The following is a 19,244-nucleotide window of genomic DNA, read 5'->3' on the forward strand; positions in this document are numbered from 1 at the left end:
GGTTTCTCTAATCCTATCTAGTAATAAACAAAACGAGATCACCAAACTCCACCTAAATGACTTATCATGTAAGAGGGGAAGAAGAGAGATCTGCCTTTGAAGAGTCTGGTGAATAATTTGTGTAAGTGTACAAACTCACTAGAATGAGGAGCCTAACCTGATCTTTATCACAGAATGGGTGCTTCAATCTACAGTAAATGCTACCAGAAATGCCTTAGACAGAGGAGCAATCAAGGAAAACAAAGGTACCAGCGAGCATTACAGAACTGCTTGCCCAAGAAGCAACGTGCTATTCAGGTATTCCTGCCAGCAAGCTCCTGGGCGCTGCCACTCATGTTTGACAAACTGATCCTGTGACTGGAGGGCGGTCCATCCATTGACCTATGTTTACAGAATTTATCTGTGGCCACAGCCAAATGCAAACTCTTAGTCTGAGTCACCCAAGATGTCTAGGAAGAGGAGGAAGCTATTGGCTTACCTGTGCTGGGAATCATTCTGGTCTGTAGATGGTATCGTCAAACACTCATCATGACCATGGAAGAGACGTACCACGTGCCCACCAAGTAGGTATCCTAGTGAGAGAATTATATTCTACTATGAATTTATGGGAAGCTTAGTGATGAGAACACCATGTTTAAAAAGGGTAAATAAATTCGTGCAGGTCTGAGTCAGTTATGGAAAACACCAAGAAAGAAGCATTTGGAAAATGACAGATTCCACCAATTCTGGCCTCAGGAAGAAAAGAGAAGAAGTCAAAACAATTCTAACATAGAAAGCTAAATAGGATTTCAGAGATGACAAATCCAAAATCAAAATCAAAACGTAGGGTGAAAATAGTATCAACTCCTATTATTAAAAGGAAAATGACATGGCTACTGTGAGGAAGATAAGGATTTTCCAGTTGCTTGGGAATGAAAATACATCCAGCATAAAATTCTTAGATAGGTTCTTACAGTCTTGATGGATATATTTTGTGACAAAATCCCAACCAAATTGCAGTCACAATAAAGAAAGAGGATACTGGGAAGGACAGCAAACTGTTATTAAGAGCTGTCTTAGGAGAAGTTAGCTTTTGAATGCAGGTAACAGACACAGATCAAACCTGGATGCTCATCCCACAGCACTGAAGGGAGGCGAAAGGTCATTCCACAATCCCACAGTGAATGAGCCTCTATCAATAAGCACTTAGCTTTCAGCATAAGGAATCTCAACAGCCATGGAGTTCCGAGGTGTATGGGAAACAGTGAGCTTCAAGGACATGAAAACCCCTTTTGTCTTCAAATAAGTTCTGAGCCTTAACATACTAGGAGAGGGACACCAGTCTGAAATTTACCTTATACAAACAAATGGAATTTGTTATCACTTTGAATAAAAAATTCTCTAGACTAGTCTGTTCTCAGGAGACATATGGACTTAAGATGCTCATGCCTGCATCAGGACTTTAAAAAAAAAATCACACAATTAGATCACTTTAGGGGCTACCAAACTATTCTGGATGTTGAATTAACAGTAAGAATGAGAAATCATGCCAGAGGAGAAAGGGTTGTTTATCAGTGCATCTTGTACAAGGACAGTGTGATATTCCGAGTTCTTTTTTTTTTTTTTGAAACCCAGTGAGGTAAGTTCTTCTTAAACTCCGCTCAAATATTCAGAAATCTTTTCCCAATTTTCCTCTACCTTACTAATAGTTCCAGTTGTATCCTTTTTTTTTGCTTTAAAATAATTCAGGATATACTGTAGGGGATTTCTTAACAGGCAATTTATTTAGAAAAATTAAAACCTTCCATGATCATGCTCTTGATTAAACTCTGTCATCTCAGGTTGATGAGGCCATGCCCCCACTTGGATCCACTGTTTGCAGTCCTCAGCCTCTTCCAATCAATATTATATTCACACAGAGAAAACCGCCAAGTGCTGGTATATCACAGCTCTTCCTAATTGAACTCTATCAGGGCAATATTCAGGAAAGAAGGGTCATGATGAGGATCACTTATGCTCTCATGGCTGAAGTGGGCGTCTCACCAGAGGATGCTGAGAGGGCAGTTTCTGCCCGTCCAGATGACTCCAGTGATGAGCTACCCAGGCACTCACCACTTCGATAAGAACCTTTTTGACATGATTTGCAAACACTTCTAAATTAATCTCCACAAGTCATCTGTTGAAACTGAGAAATAATTTTATTCCTACCGTGAGAATAAAAAATTTAACACGGAGAAGATTCATTCAAACCTTCCTTGGGGAAGATTGAAACCCAGAGCTTCTTGATTCCTGATAGAAAGGGAATGACAACAGACTCAAGGTGGTGGATTAGTTTTCATGTAAAAGAAGAGGGCTAAACATAGCCTGCCTTTTAAAAGCCTTCCACAAGTTGCTGAAAGAGTTAAAAATCTGTCATGTCTTGACTATTCAGCTTTGTTCTGATGCCTTCTGAAACTGGGGCAGTGCCTTGACACCTTTCGTTTTCCCTCTATTTTCAAACATCTTGTAGAATGTCTTTCCTAGTTTGAAATGAGTGGGCTCAGGATTAAAAATCTGGTTAAAGCCCCAGTATACGTATTTTTAAAAATTCTGATCTTGCTGTAAAGTGCTAGAATATAATATGGTTAACCTATTGGTCAATGGCATTTGATTATTCTGCTCAGCTGTGACTTTACCCATGAGTAAGGTAAGGCCAGTATATTTGTTCTATAACTTGAAAGGTGCGTTGACTCTGCCTGGCTTCAAGAAATAGGATATGTTGAACAAACTTTGATGATCTTATTTCTATGGGAAAAATAAAATACTGAGAAAATTTTATTATTAAATGGCCCTCCATAAATACAGGTAAACACATGGAGAGAGTCCTTCTTCCACCTGTACAGAGAGATGCACTGGGGAGAAATAGCAACAGCATCGACCTCTTGAAAAATAAGCTCCTGTAAGGCTGAAGTTGCTGAGGCCTATACACTTATAATGAGTAATCATAAATGAAAATGAAAAGTCAGTGGGAGAGGGAGTGTCTATCCAAATCCTGCATGCATATAGCACTAAAGCAATGGTGGGCTCTAAAGGATTAAAAGGTATTGTCAGGAACACCCCCACATAATCAGAAATCAGGGCAGAAAATAAGCCACCCCCACATCAGAGAATGACATTCTGGTGAACTAAAATAATGCTAGCTGTGTAGCAAGACATTAGGCAGGAGCTGGGAAGCAGCAGAAAATGTCAATATATACAGCTCAAGACAGACTGGAAGGCTGAGGGCTGAATGCATGTAAAAGAGCACACCTTCTTCAATGCTACTTCCTGAGCACGTAGGGTGTACATTCCAGAGTGTTTGCATAAAAGAGGCGTCCACTTGTATGTTCCCATTTGATACTGAGAGATGCTGCAGCAGAAACAGAAATGAGACATGCTTTAAATCACCAGGCCAGTCCTGACAGAAGCAGCTCACCTAGAATCTCAAGGATTGAATTAAAGAGTCTCACTGTCCTCAGACTCTTTCCACATAGCCTGTGGGAGGCTGCTCTACCCCATCTAGAAGCAGCTTCAAAGTGGGACACTTTATTCAGGGAGGAGGACGTTTCAGCTACAGAAGTGGCAGACAAGTGTTGACTTCATCCCCTTAGCTGGATCCCTAATTCAACAGGAAGTCACAAAATGTCTCCTCTTGTTAGGAGAAGGGAATTCACAAATGGCAAAAATGACTCCCAACTTTTGGCCTAGGCAAAGTGAAATCTGCCCACAGGATTGGTGCTGAGAAGATTGAAAGCTTATCTTATCTCTGACGCTCCTCTGATATTTGGACACCTGAGGGCTTGATGTCAGTGACACCCAGCACCCAATCCCCAGGTGCAAAATCTCACCTGCACCTTTCAACCCTTGTGATATCCCACTCACCAAAACATTTTAAATTCTCCATTTTTCCAACATAAGCTTATTTTCCTCTATCCCGTTCTTTTTGGCTTGTTCTTTACTGGATAAGAGCTGAAAGCCATGTGAGAAATTTGTGGTTAAAGGTAGCTAACGTATAACTGATTTTCTTAGGAAGTGCCTGTGGCACTTTAGCAGGGTTGCTGAGCACAATGCCTTAATCTGAAAGGACAACTAACAGTTAAGTTCCAGCCCCATGATAACATGGGCAGGGGAGAGAACTAACCACCTACCTCTCCAGTATACTGTGCAAAGGATTCTTATCCCACCCAACCTATTGTAGCTCAGTTCACTTTGGCCATTAGTTCCTAAAAGAAAATATTCTGAAAATGAAAAGATGACTGTTAGGAGGTACTTACAAGGTATCTTTCAGAGGACACGCTGACAAGGATGAGGTCATCACCAATTCGAACTTTCTCTCCCTCGGATCTCTGTTTGGAAGCGGGATGTATGGTCCACCAACAGGCTTCTCCTACATAAATGCTCCTTGAATTAGTCATTGTTTCATGGAATCCAGCCCCTAATTCTGTCCCTGTTCTCCTTTCTTCTGGTAACAATCCATTAAGAGCATTTGCACACACATATACTGCTCCAGGCTTCAATCTCTAGCCCCATAGCCACTTGACTATGTCTATCACTTTTGTTTTCTCGAGTGACAGAAAGAGTGTTTGGAAGAGAGTATTGGAGGCCAGAAACTATCGAAGCCTTTGAGTATTTTTAATACATATAGAAACATGCATTCTTCACAGGCACTAGAAATCTTTAAGAATTGACTTCACTGGTCTACTGACTACTTACACACTTTTATCTCTGCCATGCTTTCCATGAAACTCTACTAAATCAAGAGTGATTCTACTAAAAAATCAGAGATTTTCAAAAGGCCTAAATCTACAAAGACCAGGACAGCAGGTGAAAAGTTGATACCAAAGAAGAGAATGGACAATTTGGAAAAAGGAAAGCAGATAGATGCTTTTAGTGAAGAGAAAGCTAAAACCCAATTCTTTACAAAAGTAAGAAAATGGAGGAAAAGTTGATCGCAAGAAATAAAGCCATCCCTCTACATCTTTCCCAGAAAGTCTCTGGAACTAGAGGTAAGTTACTTATAAAGGTAGCAGTGGAAGATGGAGTTGAAAATAGAATTGACTAAAAGCTATTTAGGAACTTTTATCTCCTGGTATCCTTTTTCTGTTCCCTGCACAGCCAGCTGAGTCCTCCTCCTCTACTACCCTCCAGAAGATTAGGAGTTAAATCGACGGAATGACCAACCATCAAAGTTCTGGTTTTGTAATACCAAGCGCTGTCAAACAAGAAAGTGAAAAGTATTGCTAAAAATAGAGAATCATTAGAGTTCTATGCCCTGATTAGTAAAACCCCAGCTCCGTTCCCCTCTGCCTCCATTCCTCACACACTAGCTGGGTTGCCAAATCTCCCCTCCCCTCAAATTTAAGGATTCCTCTTTAGAGAAGCCAAGCTACCCAAGATAAAACCTACTGCTGTGTTGGCATCTCCAGTGAGATGCCTAGTCCATGCCAGATTAGCCAAAAGTAAGGCTTAACAGATGGCAAGCCACAGTCACACACACTCAGGGTGTCTGGTCAGCTTCTACTGCCTTGATCTAAACATGAATGGCAACCAAGGATTGCCCAACATCTGAGCCAAGTCACTAACTTGAATGGCAAGAACATAACAGTGGGGAAAGAGAGTTGCAAAGATTATGGACAGCCAAAGAACAAAACAGTGGGGAAAGAGAGAAAACAAAGATTATGGAGAGCCAAAGAACAAAACAGTGGTGAAAGAGAGAGAGCAAAGATTATGGAGAGCCAAAGAAAACTTTTTAAAAGTCATATATTTAATAATCTCAGAGAGGTAAGAAAAAATTACATTCATAAAGTAGCAATGAAAGTTCCATGAATGATCCCTTGGGAGAAAAATTCTTTGATTCTGAAAGAGAGAGAAAGAAACAAAAGGGTTATAGGATCAAGTTGAAAAAATGTCTCCCCAAAAGAATGAATAGAAATGGATTAAAAATAGGAGTGAAGAGAAAATTAGAAAACCAATCTAGAGGATTTCCAGAAAGCATGAACCAAGAAAACAAAGTCAGGAATTAGCAAAGAAATAGTATTGAACTTTTCCCAAAGCTGGAAGACAAGCATTCAGATCGAAAAGGCCCACAGATTCCCTAGCGCAGTGAAGACAGACCCACACCAGGGTCCATTCTCGGGAGACTTGGAACAAAGATGGAGTTCTAGAAAATAAAGCAAACAATTTTTTTTCCCTTTTCTCAAAAAGTCTAAAGTCATTTTATCAATGTAAAAAGAATGGACATACAGGACTTTTCTGGTTATATGCTCTAAGACTGACAGCTGGTTTATATTTAGAGGCCAACTTATAATCAGTGACTGTGCCTCTTCACACATTTTGTAATTGTTAGCAAAAGTTGACAACACCTTAAAGGAAATTATATTTTAAGAATAACACTTTAGCTAAAAGCAAAGCAACCTCATTTCAAATGCAAATATAATCTTATTTTAAGGGAAAAAATACAATGGGCAGAGGCAGGCCCACTCTCCTACTCTGTACAAAAATGAGAAGTAGAGAGATAGAGGTTTTCCTCGGGAATTCTCAGACACCCCTGTGTGTAATACCGAGACGGCAGGTGCACCTGGTTTAAACTCTTCATTTTTTTTTCCTCTAGATATCTGGAAAATCAGTCAATTTGGGTCATTCCCTTATGAACTGACACAGTTTTGTGACAATGGCATGGACTTTTGTCCTTTGACTAGCCAACAATGGCATCTCCCCTCCTATTTGGGAGAAATGTCATGATATTAAAGACTGTACTCAATTTAGACTCTTCCTGTAGTGTGATCTAGGATGTTTTCTCTTCTCTAGACTCTATTTGTTACTGTCCATTTTCCAAGCCTTGGGTTTCTACTTTACTATTTTTTTAAAGATTTTATTTATTCATGAGAGACACAGAGGGAGAGGCAGAAACACAGGCAGAGGGAGAAGCTGGCTCCACGCAAGGAGCCTCATGTGGGACTCAATCCCGGGTCTCCAGGATCACACCCTGGGCTGAAGGCGGCGCTATACCGCTGAGCCATCTGGGCTGCCTGGGTTTCTACTTTAAACAGGTTCTACCCAACGGTCTCCCAGTAAATTCTCATTCTGCTTGAGTGAACCTGAATTAGTTTCTGCCATTTGCAACCAAGAATCTTGATTGACATGTAGCTTAACCTGTAAATGGAGCACAAATTCCATATACATTGCTCTTGATGGATGGTCAGATTACCTATGAATAGTCCCAGCCACAGAGAGCACCCAACACCCCAAGACCAGCTGTTACTCTGTTGGATAACTGCAGATATTACAAAGTGGTTTTCTTCATTGAGGGGAACTATGCCTCCTTTCAACTTCTATTCATTGCTCCATGGGTCTATGCAGTGACCACAGCAAGTCAGACCTTCCTTTGGTATCATAACTTAAGTATATGTAGTTATATTGGTCTCTGTTCTTCGTTTCTGGTTTCCAGGGAGAACCTGCATCATCCTGGTCACCATCTTTCTTAGGATCCACCTCCTAACTGTCAATATTTTTGACTGAACTCAAAATAAACTGCAATAAAGCCAACATTTCCCGAAGTATATGACTGCAGTGAAAGCATTATGTTCTCCTTCACTCATAGTTCCTATGTCTCTATCACACATTGTTTCTTATTCTCCTAAATTTTACTAGACCTCTCTCTTGACCTCACTGGTTGGTTGGCTTGGAATCCCAAATGAAGAACATACTCAGTATCCTTAAGCCCTTCGCCCGAGACCCCCTGTTAGCAGGAGAACTGGGAATGTGGACTTACCTGTAGCATGTTCCCGTAGACCTACATCAAAGGCAAGTTTATCTGTCTGGGATCTTGATGTGGTCAAACAAGTTAGATACTGTGAAACAAAAACAGATGCTAGTGAAGTCACATGCTTCCATCAGGTCCTGGCACCTCATTCACTAGTTGGTTTCCAGTTGTCAATTGCGACACTGAGCTATTGAATAAAGGACTTATTCATTGTATTTAGTGGTATATGACACCTTTGAAATATACCTTTATAGTATATTTAAAATCTCAAAGATGTTCTTATCTGATGACCCAGGGATTTAACTTCTAGGACTATATGCTACAAAAATAAGTTTGAAATTAGTATCTTGGCATATTTAATAATATGCTTTAGTTCAAAGATACCAAGGGACTTTTATTTTTTTTATTTTTTTTATTTTATTTTTTTTTTAAATGTTTATTTATTTATGGTAGTCACAGAGAGAAAGAGAGAGGCAGAGACACAGGCAGAGGGAGAAGCAGGCTCCATGCACCGGGAGCCCGATGTGGGATTCGATCCCGGGTCTCCAGGATCGCGCCCTGGGCCAAAGGCAGGCGCCAAACCCCTGCGCCACCCAGGGATCCCCCAAGGGACTTTTAAATTGGAGACAAGATAAATGGAATATATACAACCAATAATAATGGAAAGGCTGATAAATGTTGGCATTTCATTTTATGAAATAAGTTGCCATTAAGAGTTTATCAAGAGTGTGTCACAGCATGGAACATACACAACATAGCACATCTGCACAGGTAATAGGTATGCAAAATTTAAATGCCTGGCCACTAGGCTAAAAGGAATTACACCAAACTGATAACTGAAGTTGTCTTTGGACAGTGGGAAGGACCATGATGACTTCTCTCACTTATATTTATTTTGTTTTCCAAACTTCCTATGAGCTTCAGAACTTCTCAGTGTCTAGGCTTTTTTTTTTTTTTTTGCCCCCTAATTATAAAAATACATGTGCATAAAAAAAAAATACATGTGCATGTAAAACTTAACAATGATATTTAAAATAATTTATAATGGGGGGGAGGAAAAAACCCATGGCCTGTTCCTTGCCTCCTTTACTGACAGGCACAGTGGCTGGTTTTGGAATTAGACTGGCTGGTAGATAAGCACTTAGAATGTACTTTCTGAATTCTACTTTTACTTCTCTGCAACAGGAAAATGGAAAATCATTGCATTGTCCAAAGTCATATTTCACCAGATTCAGTCTCAGAGCTGCTCCTAGAAAGAACTACCTAGTATAGAGTTTATGTTAAGCATGAGTTGGATTTTTGGGAGACGGGGGACAGTAAATCTAATATTAAATAACATAATCCTTCAGCTCTCTACCATGCTGTTAGCCTGAGTTTTCAAATGCATAAGTGTGCCGTTTGAAGTTTCGTTTAGGTCTATTTAGATAGGAGAAAAGAAGTATTAAGGGTTGATTTACTTCATGGATAAGCACTGGGTTCTGAAAAATACACAATCACTTCTCAATTCTAGACATCAGGATACAAAGTTTCCCACTTTCTAAACGCCCCTATCTCCCGCTCCAGTAACCTTCCATTTGGTCACATTTGTTCTGTGTCCTTTGCCATGAAAGACTACAACAGATGAATGTTCAGGCTGAAAAGGTCAACTTCTTACCAGTTCTAAGGAAAAAAAAAAGCTGCAATAAATAAATTATTTAAGAGGAAGCTGCTGCTCCAGTTGCAAATGTGACAGTTCAAGCTTCGAGATGAACTTTGCAGCATGCTGCAGGTGTAAACGTGTGAAGATGAAGTCTTGAATTAATGTAACATTTTCCACTAGGGCCAGACAAAGACGACAAGCCTTCCTCACACTGAGAGCAAGTGACGATGACAGATGCAGGGACAGGAGCAAACATGATGAGAGCTGGCACGTCTTAGGCTTGATTGGGATCACGATATTCTCCTTACTACATCCTGCCAAAGATCTACAGCATCTGTATTTTCACAAATTGTACTGGCCTAAAACTTGAACAATTTTCCTCAACTTGCATTGGGTTATCCCCATTTTGGTTCTAGAACCCTAATTACTTAAGCCTGATGAGCTTTCTGTGACTGCCCTGGTTCCTTATCTTCCTACTGCCTCTGGATTAACAGGATACCTTCTAGTTATATCCCAGGCCTAGCAGCAGTGGATACCATCCCATTTCCTATAGCTAGTAAAAGAGTTGACATTTCACAAAAATCTTGTTTGATTTTTTCTCCCCTATCCTGGTTATCCTTGTAGGCTCAGGAAATCAGCTATTTCATGGTTTATTTCTTCATCAATTCAACAAGTATTTGTTGAGCATCTAGGATGTCAAGGCACTGTCCTTGGTAGGCTCAGGTTTAGTTAAATTAAAAACAAGAGACACGGGGTGGAGAGGAAGACGGTCAGACGTTAAGCGAATACAAGAGTGCGATCGTGTGAAAGAAATGGGAAGCCCATGTGTTCTGATGGTTCACATTCCAAGTGACCCGGCTGTTCCCGTAACCTGGCCACTGGCTGGCTTCCCGCTTCCCGCTTCCCGCCGCCTCCCGTCCCCGCCCGCGCGGGCCCAGGGGCTTACCATGCCGCTGAAGGAGTGCCGCAGGAGGACCGCGTGGCCGTGCAGCAGCGTCCGGTGGCCCCCGCCTTGGGCCGCCTGCGGGGAGGGACGGGCACGCTGTCAGCCGCGCCGCGCGTGGCCCCTCTGACAGCAAAGCAGGGCGGGCCCTAGGGAGGACAGGCCACAAGGGAAAGACCACTGCAAAGCTCCCAAAGAATTCATTCGAGAAGCGAGTGGCCAGCCTAGGGGCGTGGGGAGACTCGTGACTACAGCCATGCAGCATCCTCGGGAGCGGGCTGTGGGGCCACACTGCGTCTGGGACACCCCCAGATGCCGCAGGTGCCGCTTACCTTCCTTTGAAACTTCTCAGAAGCGTTCAGAGTGAGAGAGAGAAACAAATGTGACAGGACTCTAGCCTAGTGACAGAAAGCAGCCCGGGGGTGGGGGCCCACGGTCACAGCCTGTTCCCTGCGGTCTGTTCCCTCAAGATGCTCGGCCTCCTGCCCCATCACTTACACGGCTCCCACCTACCCGGGTTTCACCTTCCAGCTCAGAACCCAGGACTCTCAAAGGGCAACCGGTGAGGCCCCTGCAGACTCCTAAGCGGTGTTGGGGGCCCATCCCGGCCCCTTCTCTGCCTCCTCAGGCAGCCCCACCCTGGCTGTTCACCGGGTGGCAGGCCCAACCAGGAGGGGCGGCCTGACAGAAAGCCACCGTATCTGTCCCTCTCTCCCTCAGTCTGCACACTGTCACCATCGGAACTGAACAGCGCACAGTAGGAGGCTGTTACCTATTGTAGCTGCCCCCCAGTTAGTAATACGGGAAAACTGAGATCTACGAGAAATCACAGCATTTTTTGGCATCGACTTTTTCAATTTCTACCTGAATCTCTTTCTATCCTGCTACCCTTCCCTCAGAGACGGTCACACGGTATTGATCGCACAGCCCTCTTAGGAAAAAAAAAAAAATATTTAAGCACAGGAGCCTCCATCCCTAAATATGCACAAAAAGCATCCAAAGTCTGAGAAGAAAAATCAATCATAGAAATTCTAACAATTCCCTCTATACGCCAAGGGCACCTGTTAGGTACCTCATTTTATTTCAATCTGCAGACCAGCGGCCCCAGGGGCTGGCCTGAGCTGCTGCTTCTCTCCTGCACCTGCCCACCGCCCTCTGTCCCTCGGAACAATGAGCGACGAAGGGGAAAGCCGGTGTGGAGAGAAGGCACAGGTCTGAATAACAAGGCCTAGGGTAATTTTATTTCAACTCTATTTAGATTTAAAAAATTGCCTTGTCAAAGAGATCATTTTTCACGTCATACCAGGAGCCTAAAGAAAGGAAAAGTGATAGACTTGGTGTCATGTTTTTTAAAAAGCTGATAACCGTTTATCAATGTGGCTGTACTTTCCTCCCAGCGATGGAGATATTCAAGAGCTCCTGAGACTTCAATAGGATGCAGGAGTTAAATGTTCTTTGTCCCCTTTCTGCATTTCTTGAAATCATTCGATCTGACTTCAGCTGCTGTATTTACAAACATGTCAACAGCTATGTTAAAATTAGCCAGACCGAGTGACTTTTACAGCGTCAGTCTGATTATTTTCCCTGCACATCTGCGATATCCTAAGTTAACTGGCAGCGCACGACAGCCTAGGTGCGGGTGTGTACTCCCAGACCAGGCCTGCGTCTCATCTGTCCCAGCGTGAAACATGGGTCACACCCTCGCCTTTGTGCCCATCAACGCAGCGAGTAATCTTAAAAGGAGTCAAGCGTTGCTGGCCACACAAGGTGGCACAGGAGAGCTCGTGCCCCTCCTCTTCTCTGGCACCGCTGCAACCGTCTCCTGGCTCTCATGTCCTTTGTCATGGTGCCGACAGAAAAGTAGAGAGGCTACGTGCAGGTGCCCCACTGGGACTGAATGGGACAGCGGGGCGCAGAACCCTGCAGAACCCGAGAGGCTTCACATCCTGCCTCTTCCCTCCACTAGGGCAGTGCCTCTGTGCTGGTGGCACACCCGCGGGCTAGAGCAAAAGCCCTGGACCTGGCTCTGTAGCACTTGCTTCACTGGGCTCGGGAGGAGCCTGGGAACTGGCATTTCTGTCAAACTCCAGGGCACAGGACTCCAATGTTGCTGGCCCAGTGATGACACCTCGGGAGCCACTGCCTCAGGGATGATGCGACATCAGTGCCTGGAAGAGTAAGGAGCTTTCTCTGCAGAAGCTTCGGTGATCACCATCCTGGGGAGCTCTTCTGGGCACATACCACACAGAGGTGCTTTAGGTGACTTTACAACTCATCCTCATGGCTCTACTAAGTGGGAATGATTCCCTCCATTTATAATGTGAGGAATTTGAAGTTCAAAGAGGGATGTGGAGGTTGGGCGGGAGGAGGGGAAGCAGACTTCCAGTTAACTCCAGAACCGAGCTCATCTCTCTCTCGTTTCTGTATTGTATTCATTCACCTACTGTGTACAAAACCAGTGTACAAAGTAAGCAGGGCAGCAGGACAGGGAGCTACCTCCTCTGCTCCTAGAGGAAGGTGAATTGCTACAGCTGAGATTCAGTGAGCACCGAGCATACAGCAGGCACCAAACTAGGCAAAGTGCTCTATGCGAACGATCTCGTCTTATACTTGTGGTTAGTGCTGTGACGTATCTACAGTAGTTCTCTCCGTTTAACAGCAATGCACATGGAGGCTCAAAGACGTCACATAATGTGCACAAAGTCACACAGGCTCCAAGTGCACAGTCGGGATCTAACCATATGCTGTGTCTCCCTCCTGGTAGTCTGGTCTACAAAGACTTATGTATAAAACAACAACAACCTTGCTACAAATAGGAGACCATCTTCCTGTTAAAAGAGGTAAAGAGCATTGGGATAGGCCAGGAAAGTGTTGAGGAACGGCTTTATGGATAAGGTTGTTATCCTGACAGGTGGGAGGGTTGAGGACCAATGATGGTAGGAGAGAGGAGCCCACAGGAGCAAAGGCCTGGAGCTGGAGAGCACGAAATGCACATGGGGACTCACGGAGTTTTCTTTTCTTTTCTTTTCTTTTCTTTTCTTTTCTTTTTCTTTTCTTTTCTTTTCTTTTCTTTTCTTTTCTTTTCTTTTCTTTTCTTTTCCACTGAGTTTTCACAACTGGCGCTGAGGGCGGATGAAATGGGAGGGAACGTCTGGGGAAAAGTCAGGGCACAAGCGCAGGGCAGTCTGGTTACAAAGGGGCACAACGGGCTGCTCCCAGTGAACGGGACCCTGCTGTAGGTTTGGTCGGTTTGATTTTTCTTACTGAAGCAGGTTCTTTTCTTTCAGATTTTATTTATTTATGAGAGAGAGAGAGAGAGGCAGACACACAGGCAGGGGGAGAAGCAGGCTCCATGCAGGGAGCCTGATGCGGGACTCGATCCCAGGATCCCGGCTGGGGTCATCGCCTGAGCTGAAGGCAGACACTCAACCACAGAACCCCCCAGGGTCCCTAAAGCAGGTTCTTTTTTAAAGGCGTGTCTTTTAACATACGTTTGGCAGATGACCCTGAGTGCACAATGTGGAAGAGCTAGAGGCGTCAAACCCTCGGCACAGAACTGATGGTTCTTTCAGTTTCCATGACAACATGGGAAGATGGACCACAAACCTTGGTGTCGTCCTTCCCTCCCTCTCCCTCCGCCATGCCCCACAGTCGAGCCGGAGCACCTCTGTGCCATCTCTGGAATACATCCTGCCCCCAGGGGTTCAGTGGCCCCCTGCCACCGGTGGCATCCCCGCTCCCCACGCCCTATTGTGGTGGGACCCGCATGGCAGCTGTAGCCACCCTGTCACAGCGGCCAGCCACACGGAAGGGCTTTCTAGTTGGGCTTGCCCCGCTGTCACCCGGCTTGGCGAGGCCCTCACCGTGGCCTCTGAGACCCGGCTTCAGGACCCGGCAATCTCTCTCTGCAAGAGGCCAGACAGTATTTTAGGGTTTCTGGGATACGCGTGGTCTCCTTCATATGGTCTTTTTTTTTTTTTAATTCCAGACAGCTTTTTCAAGACTTTAAAACTGTTCTTTCTTAGAGCAAGCCCCTACCTGGAGATGGCCACTGGACCCGGCTGCTGGGCCCCACTGTCCTGGGGTGGGTGCCCTTCCCTCCGAAGGTGTCACCTACCACCGGTGCGCTCCCCCACCCCACCTCTGTTCGGCCTCCCAGGCCTCCCTCTAATTCAGGCTGCAAGGCTCCCTCCTGCCACAGGGCTTTGACACACAGGCTCCCCCCACCCAGAATGCTCTTCCTCCTGCATCCTCAAGACCTCTGCCCAGCATTCAGTTCCGAGCTCCCAAATCTCACTAGAGGAGCATTCTCTGATCACCCCTTCTAAAAGAAAAACCACCCTTGCTCCATCACAGTTTGCTGCTATATCATTTCTTGAGATATTTGTTATTAGCTGATGTGAATCCATGTTATTTTTGATACGTACCCATCCTCTGCCACTCCCAAGGATGTAAGCTTCAGGAGTCTGTGGTGTCCCCTGCCATGTCAGCACCACCTTTATCGGTGCCTGGCAAGGAGGAGGCACCCGTGCGCATCTTTCCCGAATGGATAAATAATAATCACACAAAGTGGTTCTTTTATTTCCCTTCTACGGATGGAAAAAAGAGAAACTTCCCCATCATCGGCTTGTAGGCAGTGAGCTTGGATTTGAGCCCGGGTCAAACTACACGTTCTACTAACTCTTTCCGCAATTTGACTTCAATAATGGAATAATATGCCGGGAAAGATGTGATCTGCTATACAGAGCACTGCGCGGTCCCGGTGATAGGGGACCCCAGGCCCCAGGACGGCGCGGCCTCTTCGGGATGGCAGTCCTGTGTTGCCGCAAGTGACCTCCACTGTCATCAGGAGCAGGAGGACCTTGTTTGGTGCCACCTCCCAGGACAGGGTAGGCACAGCTAGGCTGGCAAAAGCACCCTGATGCCATGTCCAGAGGAAAAAATGTTCCTCTAGCTTCTTAATTCGATCATCTTGCCTGTAACGTTAAAGTTAATTCCACCACGGACTTTCCATGTGATGGTTAGTTACCAGAAGACAGTGCCTCCCAGGGAGGTAAACCTGAGATGGCAACCAACACTGGGTAACGGTGCTTTTCCCCAGACACAAGTAGGAATTTCAAGACTATGAGATCTCTAAGCTACCTTCCTTTATAACCTGGAACCCCAGTTCCTCTTTGGGGGTCCCAGACTCAGGGAGAGCTCTTTGGTGGAGGTAACATAACCCACGAAAGGCTTCAGGGGCCCCCTTCTGGGGAGAGCGTGAAGAGCATGAAATCACTTATTGGATGTGGCTGTGCATACTTTCATTTCCCTTTCCTTCCCTACCACACTTCTGTCCTACTCTTTCAGGCTATCAAAGAAAAAAAAGAAAGCCTTTCTAGAAGGTCACAGAGCAATATTCCCTGAGCATGGGAGAGGCCCTTTATATTGCCTAGGACAACTGCATTTCCTTCAATACAAGTGACAACCAATAATGATGCCATGTAAGTGCAACAAACAAACAAACAAAACCCAGTAACACCTAACAGTATGAACAAAAGCAGGTAACTCAATATTTTTAGTTAGAAAGCATACCCAAAGATTCTATTCATGACTGTTAAAAAAAAAATTCAAGTTTTAGGAATTGACTTAGATGAGTCAAACCCTCAGAATGAAACCACAAGCCTTTATTCTATAATATATAATTTGATTTGGTGGAATAGAAAGGTATACTTCATTACAGAATAAGAATACCAATATTTTTAAATTCTATTATTCTAAATTTAACTTACAGATTTAACACAGTTTAAATGAATATTCCAATAGGGTATTTTGGAAGCTAACAAAATTGCTATAAAAGCATTGAGGAAGATCCACAGGAAATATAAAAGATTCTGGATGGAAAACAGAATTAAATATTTCATTTTAAAATTAAATTCTAGAACAACTGATATGTAATAGAATGGTCCACATTCTTTTACAGACCTACTACTTATCTATGCTTTGAAGTAACAGATGCACTCAAAGGACACAAAAAACAGATAAGATTGTACCAAGATCACCAAACTTCAGAACCCTGGAAACAACATTTAATGACTTGCAGAATACTTTGTGTCACTGTGACACATGGGTAAACATCTTGTCCAGATGTAAAAAAAATACTAAAGCCTCAAGTAAAGAAAGAGGCAAAGGATATGAATAAATGATTCCTATCAGGAATAAGATTAAAACACATGGATGGGATTTTATCTCTTCTAGTAATGAAAGGAATGACAACTAAGGCAATTCTTATACAACATTTACATCGACCAAATTTGCGGAAAAAAAAAAAAGGGAAAAAAACAATGGTGCCAGAGCTGCAATTTAGCTGGTGTGATCCTGTCCAAGGTGACGCTGAGTACAGCCTCCTGACATGGCAATGTGGTAACGTATAAAGAAGCCATAGAGAGGTCCATGACCTGTGCTATAGTCGTTCCACTTCCAGAACTAGTTCAAGAAAAGCAAAAAAGTACACACACTGTTGTGATAAGAGCATTAGAACGAAGGCAAATGAAACATCTGGCAAGGGCCTAAATATCCAACAGAAAACTGTTATCTAGTACATCATGGGCTTTCTCAGGATGTTGTATCCTGCAGCCATTAAAGACGACAACCGAGGCGACCAGAATGCAAGATGCCTTCAGCTGTTAGGTATATGCAAGAACGGTAAGGAAATGTATAAAAATGAAATAGCCATTGGTTGGTTACAGAAGCATTGGAGACTTTTCCAAAATTTTAACACTACCATCACATAGTTTAAATAAAAAAAATTCATGTGTGTTGCGGGCAACCGCTGTTGCATGTGTTTGGAGAAGTGGGGTGCCCTAAAAGTGTTTTGTATATTTGTTAAAACTGCACTGCTTAAGGGTATCATTGGCTTGCCAGATTCCTCAGTAAATGCCTTTCCCTGCCTGAAGGGCTGATGGCAAAGCACAGCAGCATGCCTTCCTTTTGGCATTGATCCAGGGTCTAGCTCTTTCCTGATGGCAAGTATTAAGTGGAAACCCAGGGAGTCAACCTTTTTCCAAGACCCTCTAACCCCCTCCTAGTTCCCTCGGGCCTAGCTCCAGACTCCAGAGGAAGAAAATCTCTTGCCATAGAAATTCACTCCTGCTTGAATCCTCAACATGCTGGTTCTTCCAACTGCACTTTGAGGATCCTTCACCTTAGATCCCATCCTTGTTCCTAGACACTTGGTTTTTCTAGTCATCTAAATTCCCTTACTATGTGTGACATCCTGAAGAGCCCATGAAGGCCACCAAACACTTTTCTTGACCGCCTATTGTGGATCAGATACTCTACTCTCTGCTGGGTAACTGCCAAATCTAGCTTTTCCTGGGCTTCTCCCTCTTGGCATACAAAGACACTACAGAAGCACAAGGGACCATTTCTTTTAATTTGACACATTGATTTTCCATTTGGATTGGGATGGTTAATATGGATCTAAAATACATAGGGAGCCCAGACCAGTGGCTACAGAAAGCCACATGTTCAGGACAGAATCCCTTGAAGGGGTTTGCCCTGTAAGAAATCCTTCAAGTGAGTCTGGGGCAACTCAACCAGGGCAGTGCAATCCTTCAACTTAAATGTACTTGAAAGGAAGCCAAATTCTTGGGATTGTTTGGGGGCCTCTTGGGATATTGTTAAAAATGGAAATAATGAAATAGAAGTTTAATGAAGTTTAGGAAAGAGGAGGAAGAGGGTACCATCTGACAGCCCCACTTTCCCAAGTTCAGTGACCATGGCAGTCTCCTCAGCTGCCTTTGAAAAAACAGGCCCGCGTGTCAGAAGCTGTGAGGTGCAACAGGACCCCCAAGAGAAACGGCTGGCTGAAAGCCTATGGCAGTCACTGCTCTTCTGCTAAGTGCTCTTGCAGCAAGGTAAGCAGGGAGGTGGGACTCTAGGGAACCCCATCTCCCATACTCTCAGTGTTTTCCCCTCTCTTCATCTCACATCACAGGCCTGAAGAACAGAACCCTCCAAGAGCTATGCCTAAAAACAGGCTATTCTCCGTTATTTCATTTTTTAAGTAGGGAGGATAATCAAAACCAACACTCCATCCCCAACACCTACCACCAATGCTGAATTTACCATTCCCACAGTCTAGAATTCATTCCATTCAGCCAACCTGCCCTCTTAAAAGCACCTCAAATTATTTGTCCTGGGTGGGAAGCCTCTGGCAATCTCATTTTTGTTCAGGTCATAACTTTCCCAGCCACGTGGAAGTATTTCAGTACAAAAAGATGAAAGGCCGCAGCCTGATTTGAGAAACTAAGTTCTGGGTCATGAGCATCATCTATAGCTAGAAGCTGCACAGCAGGGAGGTATGCTGTTCCAGGAAAAAGCCCCTCCTACACTGATGTGGCCCAAATCTCACATGGGTTTTAGTAAATAAAATCCGAAAGATGGCTCAGGTGAGCTGGGGATTGCAGAGAAGCTTCTGCGGTGACCCAAAATTTCTTCTTCCTGTGAGCACTGAAACCCATGAAAGAAAAGAGTCCTTGCCTGGTGCAGACTTAAACTCTGAACACCTAGCTGAAGACAACTGAGGAATCTCTCCTTTCAAGTCTCTAAAAATAAGTTTTTGATCCATGAGAATCTATGTAGACGTGTACAATCATTTCCTCTCCCCTCTCTCCAATCCATGCAGTTTAGGGAAAAAATCCAATTGCTTTGTGAGGTTCCCACCAGGGCCAGCATTTCACAAACACATGTGTCTGAAACAGGAGGATAAGCATTTTCCATGGAGGGGAAAGAACTGGCTGTTGGGATGCCTCCAAATTCAGCAGAGGGTCATTCTAGATACATCTGTGCTTTTCTTTGAACATAGATTTCCCAGGGAAACCTGACAGCCAGAATGGCAGCTCTAACACATGTTTCTTTTT

The 19,244-nt window shown here is 44.0% G+C and overlaps 1 protein-coding gene across 2 annotated transcripts in view; it reads right to left on the bottom strand.

The window, feature by feature from the left end:
- Window positions 1–19,244, bottom strand: part of RYR3 (ryanodine receptor 3) — a 510,816-nt gene that overhangs the window by 272,421 nt on the left and 219,151 nt on the right. For both annotated transcript variants that reach the window (XM_049104111.1, XM_025473335.3), the window contains exons 4-8: window positions 10,345–10,419; window positions 7,769–7,847; window positions 4,272–4,384; window positions 3,268–3,367; window positions 479–572 (exon numbers count right to left, since the gene is read on the bottom strand). In XM_049104111.1, coding sequence (XP_048960068.1) covers window positions 479–572; window positions 3,268–3,367; window positions 4,272–4,384; window positions 7,769–7,847; window positions 10,345–10,419 — 461 coding nt within the window. The remainder of the gene's footprint in view (window positions 1–478; window positions 573–3,267; window positions 3,368–4,271; window positions 4,385–7,768; window positions 7,848–10,344; window positions 10,420–19,244) is intronic.

This window comes from Canis lupus, chromosome 30 (assembly GCF_003254725.2).
Source record: "Canis lupus dingo isolate Sandy chromosome 30, ASM325472v2, whole genome shotgun sequence".
NCBI classification, from domain to species: Eukaryota; Metazoa; Chordata; class Mammalia; order Carnivora; family Canidae; genus Canis; species Canis lupus.